Raw genomic sequence first — 11,145 nt, 5'->3', positions numbered from 1 at the left:
TCCTCCACTGCCTCCCTCCTTCTTCTTCCCATCTCCGTCCCACCCTCCCTCCCTCCCTCCTTCCTTCCTTCCTTCCTTCCTTCCCCTTTCCTTCCCTCCCTCCTTGCCTATCTACCTTCTTCCTCCACTGCTTCCCTCCTTCTCCTTCCCATCTCCTCCCTCCCTCCCTCTTTCCTTCCTTCCTTCCTTCCTTTCTCTTCCCTTTCCTCCCTCCCTTCTTACCTATCTACCTTCCTCCACTGCCTCCCTCCTTCTCCTTCCCATCTCCTTCCCACCCTCTTTCTTTCTTTCCTTCCTCCCTCCCTCCCTCCCTCCCTCCTTGCCTATCTACCTTCTTCCTCCACTGCTTCCCTCCTTCTCCTTCCCATCTTCTCCCTCCCTCCCTCTTTCCTTCCTTGTCAGCCAGGAGGGGGGGCGAGAGGGTGGCAGCGCTGCGTGTGATCGAGGCTGTCCCACGCGGGGGCGGGGCAGGGGACGTCCCAGGGAAAAGGAAGCAAGCGCTGGCGGTCCGCGGGGTCAGCTGGCGAGGCCGCGCCGGGGATCGGGCCATGGAGGCGGCGGGGGCGCTGGGGGCCGGAGTGGCGCTGCTGCTGGGGCTCTACGCGCTGCTTTACTACAACTTCGTGGCGGCCACCCGGTGTCGGAACACGGTCAGCCTGCGGGGCAAGACGGTGCTCATCACAGGTCAGCTGGTGGGGGGGCATTGCCTTCCTTCCTTCCTTCCTTCCTTCCTTCCTTCCTTCCTTTCTTTCTTTCTTTCTTCCTTCCTTCCTTCCTTCCTTTCTCTCCCTCTCTTTCTCTTTCTTTCTTTCTTTCTTTCTCTTTCTTTCTTTCTTCCTTCCTTTCTCTCCCTCTCTTTCTTTCTCTCTCTCTCTCATCCTCCCTTCCATAAGCCCCCCTCCCACCTCAGGGGCTCCGCGCAGATCAAAGTCCCGGAGCAAAAGCGCAGCGCGAAGGTCCCAGGGAGACGCGGGTGGGAAGGCGACCCCAACCCAGGTTTCTCCGCGGAGGTTCTGCCCCATCCCGGTCCAGCTTGAGCCGAAGGCGCTTCAGGCGCAACCGAGAAAGTCCGGCCAGAAAAAGCCCCTCGGGGACAAAGCGGGTCAGGACTGAGCCAGGAGGCTCCTCCGCAGAGGCCAGCCGTCCCCGGGGCTTCCTCGGACCTCGGCCAGCCAGGAAGGAAGGAAGGAAGGAAGGAAGGAAGGAAGGGAGGAAGGGAGGAAGGAAGGAAGGAAGGAAGGAAGGAAGGAAGGAAGGAAGGAAGGAAGGAAGGAAGAAGGAAGGGGTGCGGAAGCGCAGGGGAGAAAGGAGGGCTGGGCTGCCGGAGACCCGCGCTTGGACCGGCCAGGGGGAGCCTCGGCAGGACGAGCCCGCTTCACTTCCTTGCCAGCATTAATCGTCGCGATCAAATCTGGTGGTTTCTGAGGGCTGGAGAGGAGCGGATTGCAACGGAAGCCAAAGTGGCAGGATTGATTTTCTGGATTGCGCCACGAGGCTCCGCTGTTTCCTTCCTGCCTTTCTCAAAAGAGAAGTAAAGGAAGGCCCCGAAGGTGCTCCCCCCCCCCCCCAAGAGGCAGCTGGACTGATTTTTCTCTGAAGATGTTTCGCTTCTCCCCCCAAGAATTCTTCGGCTCTGATTGGACTGCCACCTGTCAGAAATGGTGTGGGGTCTCCATTTGGGGGGGGGGTTGGACTAGATGACCTACAAGGTCCCTTCCCACTCTCCTGTTCTGTTCTGGATGAAGGGGAGGGGAAGGATATATATATATATTACATTCTTTGCAGACATCCGGTCAATTGCATTATTTTACAGCAGGGCTCCCCAAACTTGGGCACTTTAAGACTTGTGGACTCCAGCCAGCCTGGAGAATTCTGGGAGTTGAAGTCCACAAGTCTTAAAGTGCCCAAGTTTGGGGAGCCCTGTTTTAGAGAAAAGGTGTCAAACTCAAGCCCCATGGGGTGCTTAGATGTGGCCCACAGGCCCACCCTGCAAACAGCGAAGGATCGACTGCCAGCAAAAATGGAGCCGGGGAAGGCCATGCGCAATAGCAATAGCAGTTAGACTTATATACCGCTTCATAGGGCTTTCAGCCCTCTCTAAGCGGTTTACAGAGTCAGCATATCGCCCCCACAGTCTGGGTCCTCATTTCACCCAGATAGATAGATAGATGATAGATAGATAGATAGATAGATAGATAGATAGATAGATAGATAGATAGATAGCAATAGCAGTTAGACTTATATACCGCTTCATAAGGCATTCAGCCCTCTCTAAGCGGTTTACAGAGTCAGCATATCACCCCCACAGTCTGGGTCCTCATTTCACCCACCTCGGAAGGATGGAAGGCTGAGTCAACCCTGAGATTTGAACCACTGAACTGCAGATAACAGTCAGCTGAAGTGGCCTGCAGTACTGCACCCTAACCACTGCGCCACCTCCCCGAGCTCCAGTTTTTTCTGGCAAAGGGCTGCAGCAGGCTGAAAATGAAGCCTCCGTGACTGACATTGAGCTAGCCACGCCCCCTGGCCACCGCCACCCACCCACCCCTTGATCAAAGATAACCCTGATGCGGCCTTCAATGAAATCCTGTTTGACACCCTTGTTTTAGAGGGCAGTTTAAACCACCTGGAAGTTCCCCTGTGCCCTTGAGGTTATCTGAGTGGTGCAAAATGGGTGTGGGAGCCTTTTACAACACACCCTTTCAGCCGTTCCAAGAAGGCTCCACACCCCCAATTGCACCACTCAGGTGACCCTGAGTTCAATTCCTGGAGTTGAAGTCCTCCCATCTTAAAGTTTACAAGGTTGAGAAATATTGCAAAACAAATTCTTCATTGTGTAACATCACAAAAACTGCAGGCACAAGAAATGCAGGCCCCCTCCTTCTGGGCGATCTCGGTGAATCCTTTCTCTGCCCTTTCCTAGGTGGAAATAGTGGGATCGGGAAGGCCACGGCGGTGGATCTGGCCCGGAGAGGCGCCCGCGTCATTCTGGCATGCCGCGACAGAGCGAGAGGAGAATCCGCCATGTACGACATCAGACGGGTAAGCGATTTTCTCCGTTCCTCCGATTTCTTCTGCATCCAGGTGTTTTCCTGGTGGTTTTTATTCATTTATTTAGCGAATGGCATCTAAAGAGATCGTGTGATCTCTGATACACAACACGGATAAAACACACTATATGCAGAAAGACAAATGTACGTTTAAATAAAGCATCCACAAATACATGAATAACAAATAGGTGGACAGTACAATAGATGAAGAGGAAATATTAAGTTGCGATAAAACCATGATAAAATCGCTATAATATCGCGCCAGTGGTGAAATTCAATTTTTTTCTACTACCGGTTCTGTGGGTGTGGCAGGGGGAGGACACTGCAAAATCCCCCTTCCCCCCCCCCCACTCTGGGGCCAGCCAAAGGTGGCATTTGCTGGTTCTCCAAACTACTCAAACTTTCTGCTACCGGTTCTCCGGAACCTGCTGAATTTCACACCCCTGTATCACACCATAGAGTCACAATAGAACAGATGTCACAGGGGTAATCCTTGACTCACAACTGTTCAAAGTTACAACCGCACTGATAAAAGTGACATGACCCTTTTTCACCCTTACAAGCTCTGCGGCGTCTCTGAGGTCACGTGATCAAAATCCAGGCGCTTGACAACTGACTCCTATTTATGACGGTCGCAGTGTCCTGGGTCATGTGATTCCCCTTTTGCAATCTTTTGACAAGTAAACTCACAATTCACCTTACAATGAACTTAACAAATGCAGTGACTCACTTAACAACTGCTGCAAGAAAGGTCGTAAAATGGGGGGGGCACAAGACTCGTTTAAGAAATTTTGCTCTTGATTGCAGTTGTAAGTCGAGGACTACCTGTAGTATCCTCACAATGCACACCTACAGAGATCCATCACCGTCCTCTTCTCCCACTGCAGATCCCCTCCGAAGTTGGCCTTAAGGTCACCATACTTTTGCGAGCATTTTTTCCAGTTTTGTAGTTTTATTACGGTTTTTACGTTGATTTAACTTTCGACTGAGAGCTGCCTTGAGTTGATTAGAAGATTGGCGGCTATATCCAGGCAGTCCTCTACTTGCGACTACAGTTGAAGCTTGAATTCCCATTGCTAAATAAGACACTTGTTAAATGCATTGTCAACTCATAAAGTATTTGCATGTCTGTTATAAGATGCTATGGCAGTGTTTCTCAACCTTGGCAAGTTGAAGTCCTGTAGACTTCAACTCCCAGAATCTGTGCTGGCTGGGGGATTCTGGGAGTTGAAGTCCACAGGACTTCAAGTTGCCAAGGTTGAGAAACACTGTGCTATGGTGAGGAAACGGGGGGGGGGCATTCGACACATACTTTCGGCTAGAGTCGTTTCTCAGATTACTACAGCAGGCTTGGGAGGGGTGCACCTCATTGGAGAATGTGATTTATGACACAGACTGAGGGGAGGGAAGGAACAGGGACGAAGTTCAGCCCTAATTTAAATGAGGTCAGATCTGACTGCAATGGGGTATTGCCGAATTGGCGTTCCTAATAAAAACCCGGTTTTCTTTTGGGACTTGGCTCGAGGCTCATGAATTAATTAGGGCATCTTTCGGAAACCAGATGTTAGCTTTCCAAATACCATGTAAAATTAAATCAGAGCCGAAGCCAAAACTAGGCTCAAAGTTCCAATTTTATAAAGCAGGCATGTTGATATCGTGCTACGGGATTCCGACTCTGGGAGTTTCATCACAATCCCACCCAGTTAAAAGCTCATGATCTTGCCCCCACCACACCCACAGTCCATCCCATGGTCCAATCCTCTTCTTCCACGCTGGCATCTACGCCTAACAGCTTCCGGTCAGGTGTGAAGGTTTGGGAGACAAAAGATGACCTTCAGCTTCTAGGAAGGAATTTCTTATTTGGAAAAAAACACATTCTGCCCTTTGCTAAATCCCCCCCCACCCCTTAATAAGAGTGTGGCAGGCCAAAGATTCTTAAAGGAACAGCTGCAGGCATGACACCTGATAGAATTTTATTATCATTTTTGGCATGGTTGTTAAGTGAATCACATGGCTGTTAAGTGAATCCACCTCCCCCGTTGACTTTGCTTGTCTGACTCCCCTTGAGGGGATATTGATCACGTGACCCTGGACAATGCTACGAGTGGCATTGTAACTTCAAATGGTCACTAAATAGTTAGCAAAAAACCGAGGACAACTTGTATTATTTTACTACAACGCTAGCCCCCTCCCCCCCCAATCTTTTTGATTTCTTGGACTGGTAGTGGCGTCTTCAGCGGTTTCGGGGGTGGGGTCGAGAGTTCTAATCCTAAATCCCGTACATGTGCAAGCGAAGCTTCATGCACTAGCCTGCCCCTTTGGCGGCCCCAGTCCCCAACGGGCCACGGCTCCGTAACCGTCTGCAGTCCTAGTGTTGGAGCACCCAGAGAGATTGCCGGGAGGTGATCAGGCCGACGCGGAAGGTGAGTAAGTCGGGATCCGCCTTTGAAGCCGTACTCGATCCTGAGGCTCAGGATTCCTTCCGCTCCTTTTCCAGGAAAGTGGGAACTCGGAGGTGATCCTGATGATCCTGGATCTGGGCAGCCTGGACTCCGTGCGAGCTTTTGCACAGACCTTCTTAGAATCGGAGCCCCGTCTGGACATCCTCATCAACAACGCAGGTGGGGGCAGAGCAGACCCTCCCCCCAGGGTCTCCGGGGGAGGAAGTGGCCGTCTCCGGGATTTTCAGTTCGTTTGAGAAGTGTCTCCCTCCTATTTGTAGTTGTTTGCTTTCTGTATGCCGCCTTCATTATCATTTTTACAAGTAACTCAAGCACTCCTTCCCCCTCCTATTTCCCTCTAAACAACAACCCTGTGAGGGGGGTTGGGGAGAGAGAGAGGCTGGCCCAACGTCACCAGCTGGCTTTTGTGCCTAAAGCGGGACTAGAACTCCCTGTCTCCTAGTGATTGGCTCAAAGTCACTCAGATCATGCCTAAGGCGGGACTAGAACTCCCCGTCTCCTAGTGATTGGTTCAAAAATCACTCAGTTCATATCTAAGGCGGGACTAGAAATCCCTGTCTCCTAGTGATTGGCTCAAAGTCACTCAGATCATACCTAAGGCGGGACTAGAACTCTCCATCACCTAGCGATTGGCTCAAAGTCACTCAGATCATGCCTAAGGCGGGACTAGAACTCTCCGTCTCCTAGTGATTGGCTCAAAGTCACTCAATTCATATCTAAGGCGGGACTAGAAATCCCTGTCTCCTAGTGATTGGCTCAAAGTCACTCAGATCATACCTAAGGCGGGACTAGAACTCCCCGTCTCCTAGTGATTGGTTCAAAGTCACTCAGTTCATATCTAAGGCGGGACTAGAAATCCCCGTCTCCTAGTGATTGGCTCAAAGTCACTCAGATCATGCCTAAGGCGGGACTAGAAATCCCCGTCTCCTAGTGATTGGCTCAAAGTCACTCAATTCATATCTAAGGTGGGACTAGAACTCTCCGTCTCCTAGTGATTGGCTCAAAGTCACTCAGATCATGCCTAAGGCGGGACTAGAACTCTCCATCTCCTAGTGATTGGCTCAAAGTCACTCAATTCATATCTAAGGCGGGACTAGAAATCCCTGTCTCCTAGTGATTGGCTCAAAGTCACTCAGATCATACCTAAGGCGGGACTAGAACTCCCCGTCTCCTAGTGATTGGTTCAAAGTCACAGTTCATATCTAAGGCGGGACTAGAAATCCCCGTCTCCTAGTGATTGGCTCAAAGTCACTCAGATCATGCCTAAGGCGGGACTAGAAATCCCCGTCTCCTAGTGATTGGCTCAAAGTCACTCAATTCATATCTAAGGCGGGACTAGAACTCTCCGTCTCCTAGTGATTGGCTCAAAGTCACTCAGATCATGCCTAAGGCGGGACTAGAAATCCCCGTCTCCTAGTGATTGGCTCAAAGTCACTCAATTCATATCTAAGGCGGGACTAGAACTCTCCGTCTCCTAGTGATTGGCTCAAAGTCACTCAATTCATATCTAAGGCGGGACTAGAAATCCCTGTCTCCTAGTGATTGGCTCAAAGTCACTCAGATCATGCCTAAGGCGGGACTAGAACTCCCTGTCTCCTAGTGGCTCAAAGTCACCCAGCTGGCTTTCATGGCTTAAGGCAGGATTGGGAACTCACGTCCTCCCATTTTCTTAACCACTAGGGCAAACTGGATGCTTTACATGCAGTCCTCGACTTACGACCATGATGGCGCCTGCCCATTATGGTCGTAAGTTGTGATGGTGCTAAATCCCGTCACCCGTGTGGCCAACACGATTTTACATTCTTTTTTTGAGGCTATTGTTAAGCAAACCGATTGTTCACTATCCTGTGTTTTTGTTGAAAACTGCAAGTAAATTCCTTTTTTTGACAAAAATGCCATAAATCACAGTCATTTCCCAGGTGTCCAAGGTCAAACTGGTTGCCAAGCACCAGGTTGCAATCGTGTGATGTGGCCACAAGGGGGAGCCACTGGAAGTTTGGAACCCGCTTGTTGTTACCTTTCATTAGATCAGTGTTTCTCAACCTTGTCAACTTGAAGATGTCCGGACTTCAACTCCCAGAATTCCCCAGCCAGCATTCGCTGGCTGGGGAATTCTGGGAGTTGAAGTCCGGACATCTTCAAGTTGACAAGGTTGAGAAACACTGTCCTGACCACTGCTGGGGAATTCTGGGAGTTGAAGTCCAGTCATCTTCAAGTTACCAAGGTTGAGAAACATTGCATTAGATTGTGAAGTGACCCGTTGTAAGCCAAGGGCTGCATGTAATCCGCTTACTTTCCTGGCAGGGGTCTTTCAGGGTGGCCAAACCGCCGATGGCTTTGACCAGGCCTTCCAGGTCAACCACTTGGCCCACTTCCTGCTGACCCACCTGCTCCTCGACCGGCTGAAGCGCTGCGCCCCGAGCAGGATCGTAACTGTGGTCTCCAGTATCCACGTTTTGGGGAAGATCGACTTTCGGACCATCCACAGGCCGGTGGAAGGGATGTGGCAAGCTCTGCATTCGTACTCCAACAGCAAACTAGCCAACGTTCTCCAAGTGAGAGAGTTGGCCAACCGATTGCAAGGAACCGACGTCACCTGCTACGCGGTTCATCCAGGTAAGTGGAAGTCCGGCTCCAAGGCGCCCCAGATCGAGCCCCCCGTCGTATCGCAATGGGTGCTCCCTCGACCTCCTCTGCAGACCACCCTGGGAGTTTCCTCCACCAAGCTCAGCTGCGGAGGGAGAACGTCTCCCACCATCCCAGGTCCAGAATCCTAGAATCTTAGTGTGGGAAGGGCCTTTGGAGGTCATACAGTCCAGCCTCCTGCTCAAGCAGGAGACCCTACATCAGGGCTCTGCAACATTCAACATTCAAAGAGCCATTTGGACCTGTTTCCCACAGAAAAGAAAACACAAAACCTGTGTGGGAGTGGACACCTCAAGGTCACTCACTCCAACCCAGTCAGATGACTGGCCCCTAGCTACGCCTACCCAGCAGAGAACCCGTTGTTAAAAAATACCGGGAGCCGTGGTGGGTTGCAGGCAGCACGCCCCAGTACGGGCATACTGGAGGCTGCCCGGAGCACCGGCCCGGGTACCATTCCGGTACAGTGCTCCGGAGGGCCCACCGCACATGCGCACAGTGCGTACAGCGGCTGCACGATGCTCTGCTGAGCAGCTGCAGCGTCGCGGAGGCTCGCGGAGGTGTCGCTGGATGGTAACCGGAACCCACCACCGACCGGGAGCCACAAAACCCTTTTGACATCTCTCCCTCTCTGTCTCTCTCTCCCTCCCTCCGTCTGTATCTCTCTATGTTTCTGTCTCTCTCTCCCTCTCTCTGTATGTGTTTGGGGGTGGGTATGTGTCTCTCCCCCGCCCCTTCTGATATGAGGCACAGTAAACTGTAGCGTGCTTCCCAATGGGGGAGATGAGTTCCCCTCCTCCTCCTGGAGCCCATTAGGCTGCTGAGCCACAATTCCGCCCTCCCGCCTCTCCGCTAACAACAGGGCGTGGCCGAAAGCTCGGAGCCTGAAGCGGCGGGAGTCGAGGGCTGCCTTGGGTGCAAATGTGGCACGGAGGCAAGTACGGGGCCACTTCACTCCTGCAGTAAGACCCCAGCGTCCCTCCTCCCCCTCCTTCTCTCGCAACCCCCTGGCCATCTGTGGCGGGGCCGGGGTGTGTGTGTGCGCATGAGCAGGGAGACCCTCCTAGAGCAAGTGACCGGGCTCGGCCAAAGGGCAGCATAGGCGGAAGCAAGGTGGCCACCCGCTCGCTTGAGAAGGGTCTTCCCGCTCGTGCACACACACACCCCGGCCCCACCACAGATGGCCAGGGGGTCATGAGGGGGAGGGAGGGTCGCCTGAAGGGAAGCCTCCTCCACGGCTCACAGTTGTTCCTCACCCAGCCCGGATTCCCAAAAAGTTGCCAAGAACAAAGAGAAGGACTAGTGAAGAGGCCCAAGGAGAGCTCGCTGGCTTTCAGAGAGAGAGAGAGGGAGGGAGGGAGGGAGGGAGAGAGGGAGGGAGGGAGGGAGAAAGAGAGAGAGAGAGCGACAGAGAGAGAGAGAGAGACAGAGACAGAGAGAGACAGAGACAGAGAGAGACAGAGAGACAGAGACAGAGAGAGAGACAGAGACAGAGAGACAGAGACAGAGAGACAGAGAGAGACAGAGAGAGACAGAGAGAGACAGAGAGAGACAGAGACAGAGAGAGACAGAGACAGAGAGAGAGAGAGAAGAAAAACACACACACGGGGGATCAGCCCCCTTTTCCTGCTGCCCTGAGCTTCTACTTATATACAACTGCCTGTATTAGCCACTTAATTCCAATGGATTCATGTGTGTGACAACACACACAAACACTATTTTAGCCAACTCGGGAAACAGACAAACCACCATTAAGTAATATTATTTATTTGAACCTATTAGCCATCCAACGACAGTGGATTCAGCTGTGCAATGCAGAACACAGGCACACAAAGACACACACACACACACCCTTTGCACCATGGCCCACTCACTTCAGCATTGGGTCTTCCGAAAATTATTTGAAGTGGGCAACGGGTGTTGTTCATGCGTGATTTCCTCCTCCTCCCTCTGGGTCACCCTGGAAGGTGCTCCCTTCCATCCTGGGGGCCCTTCACACAACCAACTCTCTTTTGCTTTCAGGAGCTGTTAGGACCGAAATCGGCCGCTCTGTTCCAACCTGGTTATCTCGGTCGCTTTGGTTCATGACGCTCTTCAGCCGAGATTGCCAGGCAGGCGCCCAGACCTCCATCTACTGCGCCACCGAGGAGGGCATCGAGAGGCTGAGCGGGAGGTATTTCGAGGACTGCCGGCCGAAGGTGCCCTGGCCACAGGCCTGCGATGACCAGCTGGCCAAGAAGCTCTGGGAATTCAGCGAGAGGCTGCTGGGACTGACCGCTTAAGACGGGACAGAGTTGGAGTTTGGGGCAACTGAAAGCAGGTGTCCGATTAAACTGGGGGATCAAACTGCAGGGAATCCGGAAACTTCCCAGAGGTTGTGTGTGAGGTGGAAATTCAAGGGTTGAATTTCTAAGAAGTTCAAAAATTAGAAAGCATTGTGGGGTTTGCCCAGTGTTGCCCAAAGACTCTCATTTGTGACTTATTATTTTTGGTGAATAAAGGCTGTTCCTGACCTGTTTTAAAAGGGGGTGTCTTTTACTTGTGGAACAATCCTTTCTCATCATCAGAACATGGACTTGCTTAGCAAACGAAATGCTGGGCTCATTTGTCGTAAACTGAGGACTACCTGTATAGGTAGAGGAGGGCATGGAGATGAATCAGGAAATGCCAGGATCCAAAAACAGAGAGTGACAGGTAGTGAGTGAATCTCTGCCAAAGAGATTCCTGGACTCTTCAACACCTAGAGTTAGAATCTTGCCAGGTCAAAGCAGTTTACTATCTCATAGCAATAGCAATAGCAGTAGACTTATATACCGCTTCATAGGGCTTTCAGTCCTCTCTAAGCGGTTTACAGAGAGTCAGCATATCGCCCCCACAGTCTGGGTCCTCATTTCACCCACCTCGGAAGGACAGAAGGCTGAGTCAACCTTGAGCCTGTGAGATTAGAACCGCTGAACTGCAGATAACAGTCAGCTGAAGTGGCCTGCAGT

General features: G+C 51.9%; 1 protein-coding gene across 1 annotated transcript; it reads left to right on the top strand.

The window, feature by feature from the left end:
- The first annotated feature begins 484 nt into the window (after nucleotides 1–484).
- Nucleotides 485–10,679, top strand: LOC116508331 (dehydrogenase/reductase SDR family member 13-like). Its single transcript, XM_032216902.1, has 5 exons — nucleotides 485–684; nucleotides 2,924–3,042; nucleotides 5,548–5,671; nucleotides 7,817–8,128; nucleotides 10,178–10,679. Exons 1-5 carry the CDS (start codon nucleotides 549–551, stop codon nucleotides 10,435–10,437), a joined length of 951 nt encoding a protein of 316 aa, XP_032072793.1. The 5' UTR covers nucleotides 485–548; the 3' UTR covers nucleotides 10,438–10,679.
- The last annotated feature ends 466 nt before the right edge of the window (nucleotides 10,680–11,145 follow it).

The sequence above is a fragment of the Thamnophis elegans genome, chromosome 4 (assembly GCF_009769535.1).
Source record: "Thamnophis elegans isolate rThaEle1 chromosome 4, rThaEle1.pri, whole genome shotgun sequence".
In the NCBI taxonomy this organism is placed as follows: domain Eukaryota; kingdom Metazoa; phylum Chordata; class Lepidosauria; order Squamata; family Colubridae; genus Thamnophis; species Thamnophis elegans.
The sequence above is the reverse complement of the archived record's forward strand: the minus strand, read 5'-3'. Positions and strand labels throughout refer to the sequence as shown.